The sequence below is a fragment of the Hemiscyllium ocellatum genome, chromosome 1 (assembly GCF_020745735.1).
Source record: "Hemiscyllium ocellatum isolate sHemOce1 chromosome 1, sHemOce1.pat.X.cur, whole genome shotgun sequence".
Taxonomy (NCBI): Eukaryota; Metazoa; Chordata; class Chondrichthyes; order Orectolobiformes; family Hemiscylliidae; genus Hemiscyllium; species Hemiscyllium ocellatum.
Genome location: NC_083401.1, coordinates 166,017,818 through 166,032,437, shown reverse-complemented (window position 1 = coordinate 166,032,437; position 14,620 = coordinate 166,017,818). Strand labels below are relative to the sequence as shown.

Here is a 14,620-nt window from a genome sequence, read left to right as displayed (position 1 = left end):
GAACTGAAAAGCTGCAGAGACCACATGAGAAGGCAGAGTGGACAGTAGTAGAAAGGTCAATATAAGTATTGTTCGGTGATGGGCATCACAGAGTGGTTGTAGACAATAAGTGGCTTGACGCAAGATAGACAAGCGAGGCATACAATGACATCAAATCTCTGAGCAGAATTAAGCACATACAGCAACATGCCAAACATTCTGGTCATCTCAAACATTCCAACATTCACCTGATGCTTCAACTGCTCCAGTTTCTTTTTTCTCATATGAAGAGCTTTACTTGGAAACGCCCAGAAATAGTTAGAAGTTCCAATTCGATCAGTGTCTACCATTCCATCATCAACTAAACTCTGCAGTACTTCCTTCACAGACATGGAGGCTGAAATGGCAAAAACACGTGAACAGCTTACATTTGTCTCTCGTTTGCAAATGAAGATTTGTCATTGTTAGAACAAAACTAAAAGGCTATAGTTATATGATTTTCCATCTAAACCTCGACAGCAATAGCTGTTGTGGTGAAGCATTGTTCTATGGTGATGAGGATGATAAATTTATGGTAGAGTGCCCCTAAATCTTTTGAAGTTAGGTGGCTTTCCTGGCTCAGTGGTAGAATAAACTATTTTCAATGTCACCATATTTTAAGTTTACACCACTTTCTGGCAGGCAGAGATGGGCATTTTCAGCAGTGCCTATATTTAATGAAAACACTACTCAAAAACAATGCTGATTTTCCCATAACAGCTGAATAACTTAGTGAGGCATGGAAGTTAAAGATGCCTTAACAATCAAAGAAAGTCGGTCCCTATGGAGAAGGTGAACAGTGGAGCTACTGCTAATTAGTGAAAGGTTTCCTTGGCCATGTTGAGCCTAGACCCATGATACTTCAGGGAATCCAGAAACAATGGCCAGAGTTCCCCAGGTCAACTCCGTACTTAACTGTTGTCACTGTGCTGCCATGTCTGATGGGTCCACCCTGGTCGTGGGACAGGACAAACCCAGGGACAATGACTGTGGCGTGTGAGACAATGTCCTTGTGTATGTCAGACCGTGGCTTTGCCTGGGCTTTGGGACAACCCTCCCAATTTTGTCACGGGTCCTTAGCTGTTACTCAGAGGTTTTGCAGGGTAACAGGACTGGATTTGCCCTCGTCATTTCTAGTCATTAGGTAGATCCCGATTGTGCATGGTTTCATTTCGCTTTTTAGATTAAGCATTTAATGAGCGGCTTGCCAGGACATTTCAAAGGGCAGTTAAGTGTCACCTACATTTGCTGCAACCACAATTGCAGAAAATACACTCAATGCCCATGCCGATAGTAGTGCCTGTGATGTCAGGGGTAGCAATGCAAGGAATTAATTTTCACATTTTTAAATCACTTCAGTTAAAGTCCTGAGATCACGATATTAATGCTGCCCTAACTGTCAGCCCTGTTCCTGACCACTCACTGACTTCATATGGTTCACTATGCTGTTCCTTGTTTCTAAAGTGGAGCATCGTTCACAGCTGTCAGTGGAAAAAAGTGGAGTATGTAGTTAAGCAGGAATTAGAGTGGGCCAGAAACTGTGGTCTAGCGTGATCTTTGGGCATTGGTCAGTGACACCATTTCTGGTTCTACATGCAAATCCACAAATGACAATGGTGCAGGCTTTCTCTCACAGTACAGAGGGATATACCATTAAGAGTCAACAACACTCCTATGCGTCTGGAGTCAATACAGGGAAGGGTGGCAGATTTCCTTTCCAAAAGGAGACAAGTGAATCAGATGGGTTTTCATGCCAATCAACAATAGTGCCATGTGGCCATGCAGCTAGCTTTTAATTACAGATTTATTAGTTGCACTTAGGTTTCACTAGCTGCCAGATGGCAGTGAATGAATGGGTTTAGAGCATTAGCCTGGGCCTCTGTAATACCAACCCAGCGACAATACCAAAACATTACCACCTCCTCCTCCTTCTCTTCCAAGAAACAAAGAAACCTATTGTGTTCTTTTCAAGGAAGGAGGAATGACAGCTCTTTATGACTGGTATAAAGAAAGAAGGCAAAGTAGTCTGAATAAAAAAGGCACAAAGTTCCAACTATGAATGGAACATGGTCAAATGCAGTATATTGCCTGGTACCAGTCCTCATCAAATCTCCACCAGCAGGATTTTCAATCAGAAACTATTCTGGTAGTTAATTGCACCAAGTTGTGGACTTGTTTTTGCTGTGGCCATGTCACAACTGAAGATATTGAGATTTTCCAAACATATCCTCACACTAGCAAAGGACCATTTTAAATCTAATTGGTGAGAGTTGTGTCGATTTTAATCTAAGTCATTGAAGAGGAATTCATTTACCACGATACTCAAACTACCCACTTTCCAAATAAAAAACCCGAAAGAACTGCAGATCAGAAACAAAAACAGAAGTTTAAAAACATTCCTAAACAATGCCCATTTTATTTTATAAAACTGTCCATATGTGATCTATGCTTGATTAAATGTTCAAAAACAAACTGAGCCATAATTCACTTCAAATATTGTAATCTCCTGGGCAAGAGATCAGACAGTAGTGACAGTAAAACTGATACTTACTGATTCCTTTCTCCTTTGGTGCAATCTTCTCCAAATCTTTCAGCTGAAACACATCTTTCTAAGAACACGGACAAGTTTTAAATAAGTTCAATCCAGTGCATCAGACAATGATTTTTTTTTAAATTTGGAGAATGATTGGAAATGTGGTCACCATTCTTCTAAGGTAGACACAAATTCAAAAGTTTTTTTAAAAATCAGGCAAAGAAACTGAAGAAAACACCAAAAGAAATCAGACGATGCCAAGGTGTATTTTTAAAGAGGCCAACTAAAATTAATACATAATTCTGTGATAAAGGAATTTATGGGAAAGCTACAAATCTCTGATGGTCATTAATAGAATGGTTACAACACATGAGGTCACATTGTTTGATGGGCCCATATCAGTTCTGCACATGAGCAATTTACTTCCTCCCAACACTCTACCCTTTCCTTGAAATTTTCTCCTCAGGTACTCATCAGTTTCAAAAAGGAATTTATGATTGAATCTCTCTCTACCACACTTTCAGGCAGTGTGTTCCAGATCCCTAGCCACTTGCAGCATAAAAAAGGGGGTTTCTTCCTGTTGTTGTTGATTCTTTTGTCACTAAGCTTAAATCAATCAATCAGTTTCCTCTGATCCTCAAATCCCCCTGCTGGTGAAAAGTTCCTCCCGATCTACTTTGTTTAAAGTAATAGTTTTAGTAGCTACATCAAAACCCTTCTCAAACTTCTCTCCTTTAAAAATATCAGCTTAGCTGACCTATCCCAGTAACAGAAGCCATTCAACCTTGGAATAATTCTCATAACACTTTCCTAGATCCTCTCAAAGCCTTCACACACCTTTTTTTAAAAAAAGGTATTCTAGCCACTGCTCCAGACAATTCTCTAATTAAGGCTGAACCAATGTTTTATAAAAAACATAACATTTTGCTTTTATACTATATTCCTCATTACAAAGCTCAGGATCCCATAAGTTTTGTGAATCACTTTCTCACCCTGCCTTGTGATCTTCAATAATTTGTGCACATGTAGTTCTGCTACTGCTCAAGCTTCAGAACTATAGTTCTTAAGCTTGTATTGTTTCTTCACATTGTCTTGTAACAAACTGTATCACTCTAAACTTTTATGCATTAAATTTCATCTGCCACACATCCATCTTTTCGACCAGCCCATGTCCTCTTGGAGCTAAACCTTATCCCTCTTCACAATTCACATTACTTAAAAATATTTTGTCACCTGAAACTTTTGAACTGTGCACCGTACATTCAAGTATAAGTCAATATAAAAGAAACACTGGTCCATAGGGAACTTCACATTTTACCTTCCTTCAATTTTAGAAAGTATACCTATATTCCTACATCTTAGGCACTTGGTGCACATACTACACTGTCCCAACTCTGCTGGCAAACATGCATGAGACTTGCAGCACAGAGGGATCAGGGGTATTTGTACAATAATCATAGAAGGTTAGCATGCATACAGCAAGTAAACAAGCCAAAGATAATGTTGGCATTTATTGCTGTGATTTTACTGGGCATTGGTAAGAACACACTGGAGTATAGTATATGTTGGGACAAAGGATTGTAATTTCAAAAAACATCAAATAGTTTGTGCCTACACTCATTGGAACTTAGAACAACAAAGCAGCTGGAGAAATTAGAGTGAATGTAGATTATCTACTTTCATGCCACTTTTCCACACTATCCACATTGCCCTTAATACCATTAGTATTCAGGAGTCAGTCAGTATGTCTCTTTCAGTCGCTATAGCAACCTTAATATGGTGATCAGTAAGAGAAAAACATTATTTCATGTAGGAACTTTGCTCCACAATGTTGTTTCTGGCTAAGATGATCTGATTCAAACAAGCAGATAATATAGTCACGCGTATTTTGAAATAGGAACATCACACACATAACTTTCCAAACTCTGGATGTGGAAATCAAAGTCCAAAGAAAGCCACTTGAAATAGATTAGCAGGATGTCAGATGTGCAAGTAACAACTCTACAAGTGACCAATTCAAAAGCACAAATAAGCAATTTCAATTCTTCTAGTCACTTTTGCCATTCCAGTTTTTCTATACAAAAACTACTGGAACCTGGGCTCAAGATTATAAACCAACTGTTCAATATTTTCCATCAGCACTATATTGTTATCAATGGATTTATAGCAGGAATAGACCTAGGAAAGAAGATGTGTCATGTTGAACATTCAATGTCGCCAGAATGGTAGCATCTTCCAAGATAGCACAAATCATACCTCAACCTTGGCAAATCAATGTTGCACAGTGATGTCACAGAGTATGAATCATGAGACAGCCATTTGTGGAACTGCAAAGATATCTTAAACTAGCATACAAAGACCTGGTGGATCCAGCAACAATAAATGTTAAGCACAACACAATCAATTGTGGAAATCTGAAATAAAAATAGAAATTGGAGAAACTCAGTAGGTCTGGCAGAACCTGTGGAGATAGAGAGTCAATGTTTCAGGGTCAATGATCCTTTAAAATAACATTAAGCTGCTGACACGAAACTGGCAACATTTCTCTTCGAGCTATGTATTGACATGGGGTAAACTCTCCTGCTTAATTTAAAACCAGCAACACAGAAAAGATTTATTCCATGCACTAAGCTGTAAACATTCGAGTGCCCAAGAACTATTTAAAATAAAAATTTTATTTCTTAAAGTATAACAGAGAATAATTAACGAACAACTATGTACAAGTCCTTTCTCTAACTTATCTTTTAAAATTCCCTTCTATAATACTAGTTCGATAAAACTCTCAATTAAGATTTACAAAACAAAACTTATCTCAAAACCAGGCACCTTTCAGCTCTTCTATTTGAATCTTTGTCTTTTTTTCTTTGGAATTCCACTTTCCATGTTACTGATCGAAAAAGGTACTTTTTTTATAACATGTTTTTATTGAGAAAAAATAGATTTTTTTAATATTACAAATACAAAACAATGCAATTCAAAACAGTACAAAAAACCCAAATAATAAAAAAATCCCCACTCCACCCTCATGTACAAATGCCTAAGTATATATAGAAAAATATGAATTTAAAAAACCTAAACTAGCTATTTAACTAAATAAATAACCAACAACAAACAAATAAATAAGCCAAGCCAAACGAAAACGCTCATACATTCACAGTTCCTCCTCCCTGGACATTGGACTTGTGAAACACAATCAGTACAGCTATATAAAAGCCCTTGTTAGTGTTGCAGATAAATCTGTGTCAAAGTATTCCAAAAAGGGCTGCCATGTCTTGTAAAAATTCTCAGTTTTGTGGTGTACCATATTTGAGAGAAAATCCAGGGGAATATGCTCCATAACAATCTTCTCCCAATCCAACGTGCCTGGGGGTTTCTCGGATATCCAACCTAGCAAGATATTCTTTCTTGCACAGAATGTGAGAATATTGAAAAGTTTTCTTATTCATGTCTGCAGGAAATACAGTGGGCAGACCCAAAAGGACAGAGATAGGGTCCTTCTCCACCCTTACACCCACAATCCTCTCCATTGCGCCTGCCACAGCACTCCAATATGTTTGAGGCCTATCGCAAGACCAAAGACAACAGGTAAGAGTGCCCGTGCAGACCTTGCATTTGGGACATGCGGAAGATACCCCTGGTTTAAATTTTGACAAGAGGTCTGCAGCCAAGTGGACCCTGTGGAGAATCTTCAACTGTAAAGCATGGGTCCTATTGCAAATTGATATCTTCCTTGCATTCTCCCAAATATTCTCTCATGCCTCTGAAGAAACTTCAACACCAGCTCTCTTTCTCACACCTTGCGGAGTCGATCAGATTCATCTGAGGTGGCACCCCCCAATTGATGATATAAAGTACTGACAGTGTATACTCTTAGCCCTTAGCATCCCCCTCTCTATGTCAGATTTGCGGGAATCAGTCAAAAGTATGGTCTTTTTGAATAAAATCCCTAACTTGAAAAAAAATGAAAGAGGTCTCTATTACATAACTCGAACTTCTGCACTAACTGATCAAAGGACATCATTACATCTCCCTCAAATAAACTGCCCATACAAGACACATCCCTAGCTGCCCAACTTTTAAATCCTGAATCTATCATACCCTGTTGAAAACCCAGAATACCCACTAAAGGTGTAAACAAAGATGTTTTACCAATGTTGCCTTCCCTCTGCTGACTTGCCCTCCATGCTTTAACAGTATTGATAACTGTCCTCACCTTGTCCAAAAACAGCAAACTGGTAAGGGGGCACCTTGCCTGGGAGACTTCGATATCTAGCCATATTGAAAGAGGATCTCCACAAACCCAATCACTCACGTATGTCAAAAGTGAGCTTAATTGGTCATTTTTAATATCTGGAAGGTCTACTCTCTCCAGTCTGTAAGGCAACTGCAGTTTGGCAAATTTAATGAGGGGCTGCTTACAATGCCAAATAAAGTAGCTGAACCAGCTGTTCAGTCTCCCTAGTGTTTATTATTGAAAATCAGGGGTGCATCCGTATAGGGTATAGCAAACGAGGGAGAATATTCATCTTATTAAGCGCTATCCGACCCATCCATGTGACTGGGAGTGCCTCCCAGTTTTGAAGATCGTGTTTAATTTTTGCAAATAATTGAGTAAAATTGGCTTTAAACAGTCAATCCAGAACTGGAGTAATGAATATGCCCAAATACATTAAACTCCTGTGACCACCTAAATGGTAATCTATAGTCGCCCTCAAGAGCTAGCTCCTTTGTAAGACCACCCATAGGCATAGCCTATGATTTCTCACAATTAATTTTATACCCAAAAAAGTGACAAACTCGCGAATGCATTGTATCAGGCGAGGCACTGAAACTGCTGGATTTGTCAAAAAAAAAATTAGGATATCGTCTGCATTCAATGAGATCTTATGTAATATTGGGATCCCCGCGAATGGCCTCCGCCAATGGTTCAATCACCAGCGTAAAAAGCAATGGGGCAGCACAGTGGCTCAGTGGTTAGCACTGCTGCCTCACAACACCAGGGTCCCAGGTTCAATTCTAGCCTTGGGTGACTGTCTGCGTGGAGTTTGCATATTCTCCCGGTGTCTGCATGGGTTTCCTCTGAGTGCTCCGATTTCCTCCCACAGTCCAAAGATGTGCAGGTCAGGTGAATTGGCCATGCTAAATTGCCCATGGTGTTGGGTGCATTAGTCAATGGAAAGTGGATCTGGAATGGGTTACTCTTCGGATGGTCGGTATGGACTGTTTGGGCCGAAGGGCCTGTTTCCATACTGTAGGGAATCTTACAAAAAAAGGAGACAGCCCTGCTGGCTGCCCCTAAAAAATTAAAATTGCTTGATCGTACCCCATTGGTAATGACTACCACGAGAGGTACACCATAGAGAACCTTTATCCAACTTATGAAGACTTTGCCCAAACCAAACTGTTCTACTTAACAGAAAAGGTACGGCCATTCAACTTGGTCAAATGCCTTCTCTGCATCTAAAAAAATCACCAATCCCTGAATTGACTGCTGTTGGCATGCTTTAATTACATTAAACAGCCTCCTAACATTATTGGAGGATCTGTGACCCTTTATAAAGCCCATCTGATCCTCTTTAATAATAGAAGGTAACACAGTCACCAGCCTTAACGCGAGAGCCTGAGAGAGGACTTTAATGTCAACATTTAAGAGCGAGATGGGCCTGTATGAAGCACAGTCTTCTGGGTCCTTCCTTTTTTTAAAGGATAAGTGAAATATTGGCCTCACTCAGAGATGGCGGGAGACAATCATGACTGTATGAATCATTAAACATATTGAGCATTGAGCCTGACAGCATATTTATAAATTCCTTATAGAATTCACTGGGAAGTCCGTCAGGACCGGGCGCCTTTCCACTCTGAAGTTGCCGCACAGCTTCCTGCACTTCTTGTACTGACAATGGGACATTGAGAAAGGACTGCTGTTTGGGAGTCACACCCGGGAGCTTCAGATCTCTAAAAAAGGATTCCCTTTTGGCCTGCCCCTCCTCACAATCCTCAGATTGGTATAACTTAGAGTAAAATCTCAGGAGTACTACATTAATCTTTTTAGAATCACATTAGTTTCCCCGACCCCTCCCTAATTGCTGTAATGGTTTGTGGGGCACTCCTCTTTCTGGTAAGATATGCTAAGTATTTGCCTGGCTTGTCACCATGCTCGTACAATCTTTGCTTTGCAAAAGCCAGCTCCTTCTTTGCCATCTGCATGAGCACAGAATTTAGTGCACACCGCAGCACCTTAATCCTCCGTAGTTTGACTAACGAGGGTCTGTCAAAGTAGGCCTTCCCGGCTGCCTTCAACCGTGCTTCAAGGAGACATTGCTGCTCACCTTTCTGCTGCTTCCTATAACTAACCTCCTAGCATAGGCTTTGACAGTTTCCCAGAGAATGGATGAGCTATCAACCAAGCCTACCTTGATGTCTAGGATCGCCTGAAATCCCCTAAAGAAATACTCCACAAACTTACTATCCACAAGGATAAAGAGATCCATTCGCCAGTACCTTGAACCTACTGTAACGTCCTTAATCTTAACCATAACGTACACCGAAGCATGATCAGAAATGGTAATGTTAACAATCATACAAGATGCCACCAGATCCAGCGTTATCGCAGGGGGTCAGAAAAAATAATCCTCATGTGACGTGTGCGGATTGGAGAAAAACATAAAATCCCTAACTGTAGGATGGAAACGCCTCCTGATCTCCACCAACACTAATTTCCCACACAGACCCACTAACTGTTTAGTTTGTACAGAGGGTATCGAGGGACCTTTGGGCAGCCTGCCTACTGTGGGATCCATAAGACAGTTAAAATCTCCCCCTATAATGATGTGCCGGGACTCAAGATTTATCAGTTTAGAAAAAGCATCTACCAAAAAGTTAAGGGGATGAGCTGGGGACAATAAACATTTAAAACACTGTATTCTTCCCCATTTATCAAGGCTTTAAGAATTACCTCTCGTATGTGTCTTTAACACATTGCAACAATTTAAATGGGAGATTTTTCCGAACTAATATAGCCACTCTCCTAAATGATGAAAAATAAACTCGGTCAGAGCCATTCTGCTGTAATTTCAGACGCTCCTTGTCATCCAAATGTGTCTCCTGTAACAAAGCTATATCCACCTTCTCTTTTCTAAGACTCAAGAGTACCTTCTTCCTCTTAATTGGTGAGTGACTTCCCTTGATATTCCAGGTACACCATTTAATCAAATCATTGGCCATAATCTTCTTCAATTACATTTAAATTCCAGAGAGCAGAAACCCGAACCACAAACTGTTAAGCCTTAGTGTCACATGATCCACCAGATATAAAAACTACATAAACTAAAACTACTACATATAACAAACCTACAAGAATAAAAAAAACAAAAACCAAAAAACAAACCAACATATAAAGCACCAACAGCGCTGAGTAGGGGAACTCACCCCCTGCCCAGAAGGGGCAACTACCCTTCCCAAACTACCCATAAGTAGGCATCTAACCATCCCAACCACCTTTACTTCTCCCAGCTAGAGCCGCATCGCAAATACAAGCTGAAAAGCATAAACACCCCATAAAATATCAATATGAATAAAAAAAATTATTTAAAAAAGGGGGAAATAAATATCCCACCCATCCTTTGGTATGTCCTAACTTAGAAATTGAAAATGTACATCGTAACCACTGCCAGACAAGGCTAAAACCAAATTATTATCAATTGATGAAATAAAAAGGAAAAATAAAGCTCCAACTGGATTTCCTCTGTTTCTTTTACAGAATGATAAACACATACCCAAACAACACTATTTGTACATACTAAAATTGTTCAAATTAATTTAGTTTGTCTACAAAGTCTCTTGCCTTTTCCGATGTGTCAAAAAGATGTATGGATCTAAGGTGATCCGAAGCACTGCCGGATATCTCAGGGAGTACTGAATCCCAATCTCCCTTAATCTTCTCTTGACACCGTTGTAAGATTTTCGTTTCTGGATCACCGCTGCTGAGAAGTCTTGAAAGAACATGATCTTAAAGCCCTTGTCAATTAGGGCCTGTGGATCCTTCCCCTAGACTCTGGAAGCCTCCATGACTCTCTCCTTATCCCAGTAATGACGGAACTGCACCAGGAGAGGACAAGGACGTTGACCCAGACCCGATCTCCGCGCTGCGACCCGGTGAGCCCTCTCTACTTTCAATCCTCTCATACCAACCTCCAAGACAAGGAATTTTGGAAGCCAATCTTCAACAAAGTCTGCAGGCTGCTCACCTTCCTTACCCTCAGGCAGACCAATGATTCGATTGTTTTTTTCTCCTGCCCCTGTTCTCAAGATCATCCACTTAGTCACGCAAATTACGGACTTGCGTCTTCGGGGCTTGGATCTTATCTTTAGATGAACTGGCATCAGCTTCCACCACTGTGACCCTGTGCTCAACCTCATCTGTTCACTTCTCCAGGTCTCCCAGCTGCTGCTCATGCTTCTGCAACATGAAATAGATTGGAGACAGCTTCTCTTCTATTTGTTTTCCTAACATCACATGGGATTTCGAGAGCTGGTTCACCTAGTTCTGGAGAGTAATCGGCTCAGAGGCTGCTGCAGGCTGAACTGCAGATCCAGCCTCTAATGCTCATCCTCCCTTTTTAGGTATCTCTGGGCAGCTGAAAGCATAGGTAAGTTAATTTTTAGAAGTTTGTTGGGACTCCACAATCTTTCTGGAGTCCCACGAAATCCCGATGACCTGGGTTGGGCGGGTTAAAGGACCATCCTGCTTGTGCTGTGATGCGAAGCTCTGCAGTGCGATCTTCTCAAATTGCTGCCATCTTAGGTCCAAAAAAGGCACTTTTAAGAGAGATATTTTCCAGACAGTCTTTTACCTGCTGGGGCCTGGCAGTTCTCCTCCCAATTTTTCCCCAATCTTATATGCCAGACAACTGGATTGTATCATCGGCTTTTAAGATGGTCGATATACTCAGTTCAAACTTGATTGGAAATTGGTATTTTTTCTGACTGGCCTAATTCGAATCTGTTTTTTGTCGTTTCCAGGCAACCAGCTACAAAATTGACATGTAGCTGGAGCACATGTTACATTGCGTCTTGTTGAGAAAACTTGGTGCTATCACTGCTAGCTTTTAACTCCCTTAAGAGGTAAAGTTCACTCGCATCTTCATAACAAAATACTTGACTGTAGAGTGGTACAGAGCATACCTACCTCAAACAGCACAATTAACAATTAGTAATAATATAGCTCACTTAACAACAGCTGTGAGCCTATACCAATTTTTTCCCCCTCTGACTTTGTCCCTTAACTTTGGCTATGATACGGAGTCAAAAAATGTGTTGCTGGAAAAGCGCAGCAGGTCAGGCAGCATCCAAGGAGAAGGAGAATCGACATTTCAGGCATAAGCCCTTCTTCAGGAATCATTCCAGCAACACATTTTTCAGCTCTGATCTCCAGCATCTGCAGTCCTCACTTTCTCCTATGATATTGTGTGCCCTGCAAGCCTTTAGAAATATTTCCACACTATTATGACTTGACTTTATTTGGTCCCTTTGCCTTAAAATTCACTTGCAAGGAATTTTCTACTTCACTGCAAACATGTTTACTTCCAGACTATTTGGTAGCCAAGCCTAATAGCACAAAGGCAGCATAGATTTCTTTATTACTGGTTGCCAACATAAGAAAAAGGGACCTGGTTTCACCGTTACTCTCAAAAACTGAAATTCTAAAGTAAGGCCATTATACACAAGAACAAGATGAGAATTTAGGCATAACTTACCATTGTTAATTATCGGATCAATATATGCAGATTCACTTTTAAACAAGTTACAAAATTTGGCCTCAAATTAAATTGTAATCATTAAATTATGTACATGTGTTTTTCTGATTTCCAATCATAGCATTAAACAATTGCCTAAAATATCTTGAACATGAAAGGAAACACATTGGTTCTGGCTAAAATTCTCAATAAGTTCACATTTTCTTGCTTATTGTATCTTTAAGTACAAATTATTTAAAAGTCCTACATGGGACCAAGTTAGCTGTAAAACTTTTGACTTTTAAAATACGTTAATTTGCAGTAGGATAATGGAGAATTCATTGCAATTATTATTTAAAGAGAAAATTGGACAGCGATTTCCAGTATCTGTGCTGTTAAAACAGAAATCAGGAAGTTGCTATCTAAGTTGCCTTCCTCCTCCAGGTTCTACACTGTACATATTTGACCAAGAAAAGCAATCAAATTCCTTGAAGGGCACAAAGTACGATAGGAAAAGTTGGGGACAGTACTAAAGTATGAATGGATTTTTAACAGTAAGAAGAATCTTCAAAATTTCTTCCTAAACAATCTCTCATGTACTGAAAAGCAAGATTTTATAAAGAGAGTCATAGGTTGGTACAGCACGGAAATATGCCCTTTGGCCCAACACGTCCATGCTGACCTGATATCCTAAATTAATCTAATCCTATTTACCAGCACTTGGCCCATATCCCTCTAAACTCTTCCTATTCATGTACCTATTCAGATGCCTTTTAAATGGCACATTGTACCCACTTCCACTACTTTCTCTGGCAGCTCATTCCACACACGCACAACTGTCTGCATGAAAAAGTTGCTCTTTAGGTCCTTTTTAAATCATTCCCCTCTCATCTTAAATCTATGCAGAAAAATGTGTTGCTGGAAAAGCGCAGCAGGTCAGGCAGCATCCAAGGAGCAGGAGAATCGATGTTTCGGGCATAAGCCCTTCTTTAGGAATGATTCCTGAAGAAGGGCTCATGCCCGAAACGTCGATTCTCCTGCTCCTTGGATGCTGCCTGACCTGCTGCGCTTTTCCAGCAACACATTTTTCAGCTCTGATCTCCAGCATCTGCAGTCCTCACTTTCTCCTAGTTAAATCTATGCATTCTAGTTTTGTGAAATCTTATTCTTTCTGATCTTAATTTTTGTTAAGTTTATTTTTGTTCTGTTTGTCTTTATGCATCTGCCATCTTAAATTTAATTTGTCTTGCATGATCTGATGTTGAATCAGCCATTCTAACATTCATTTCCTAAATTTCTCTCAGTCAGGATTCTCCACTCTGATTGCTAAAAGAAACAATATTGTTCATCTTGTTCACACAGACCCCAGATTACCTGTAGAGGTCACCATGTTGTAATTGCTCACTGATTGTCATGAAGTCTGCTCTGAAAATTCCGAGCAGATCTGTCGGCAAGTGTGCATTTAATTAATTCTACAAAGACCATTGCTATGAAGGTCACCTTTATTGTTCATAAATTTCTAAAGTTCAGTCTTACTCTTTGTTAGGGAATTCATGTTGTATGATTTTTTGATATAAGGAAGTCAAGAGTTGTAAGGGGCAGTTGGGAAAATGGAATTGAATGGATCACAACATTTATCTTACTGAATCCAACAGCCAAATGCCTTGCTCTTATTCCCAAAATGACTTATGAGCTATGACAGTATCATAAATTGCATTTTTAAAGTAATTCATTACATGATGTGGGCATTACTGACTGGGCCAGCATTTATTGCCCATCTCTAGTTGCTCTTGAGAAAGTGGGCTAGGCTACCTTCTTGAACTGCTGCAATCCATTTCCTAGCAGTTATACCTATGTTGCTGTTTGGTGGGCGGGGGTTTCTAGGATTTTGACACACTGATACTGAAGGCATGGCAATTTATTTCCAAGTCAAAATGGTAAGGGGTTTGGAGGACACTTGTAGGTCGTGACATTCCCATGTATCTGTTGCCCTTGTCCCTTTGAATGGAAGTGGCCATGGGTTTAGAAGGTGCTGTCTAAGTCGTCTTGATGGATTTCTGCGGTTCATCTTGTAGCTGGCACTACATGAGCCACTGTTACTGATCATCCATGGCAGAGAGAGTGAATGTTTGTAGGCCGAGTGCCAATCAAGGGAGGTGCTTCATCCTGGGTGGTGTCAGGCATGAAGTATTGTTGGAGCTTCACTCATCCTGGCAAGTACAGAACATTCCATCACACTATTGACTTGTGCCTTGTAGGTGGTGGACAGACTTTGGAGAGTCAGGAGGTGAGTTAGTTGTTGCAGGACTCCCACCCTCTGACCTTTCCTTGTAGC

The 14,620-nt window shown here is 40.2% G+C and overlaps 1 protein-coding gene across 2 annotated transcripts in view; it reads right to left on the bottom strand.

Annotated features, from left to right (window-relative positions):
- Positions 1–14,620, bottom strand: part of mnd1 (meiotic nuclear divisions 1 homolog (S. cerevisiae)) — a 46,173-nt gene that overhangs the window by 19,393 nt on the left and 12,160 nt on the right. For both annotated transcript variants that reach the window (XM_060833048.1, XM_060833057.1), the window contains exons 3-4: positions 2,570–2,627; positions 228–376 (exon numbers count right to left, since the gene is read on the bottom strand). In XM_060833048.1, the coding sequence (XP_060689031.1) occupies positions 228–376; positions 2,570–2,627 (207 nt within the window). The remainder of the gene's footprint in view (positions 1–227; positions 377–2,569; positions 2,628–14,620) is intronic.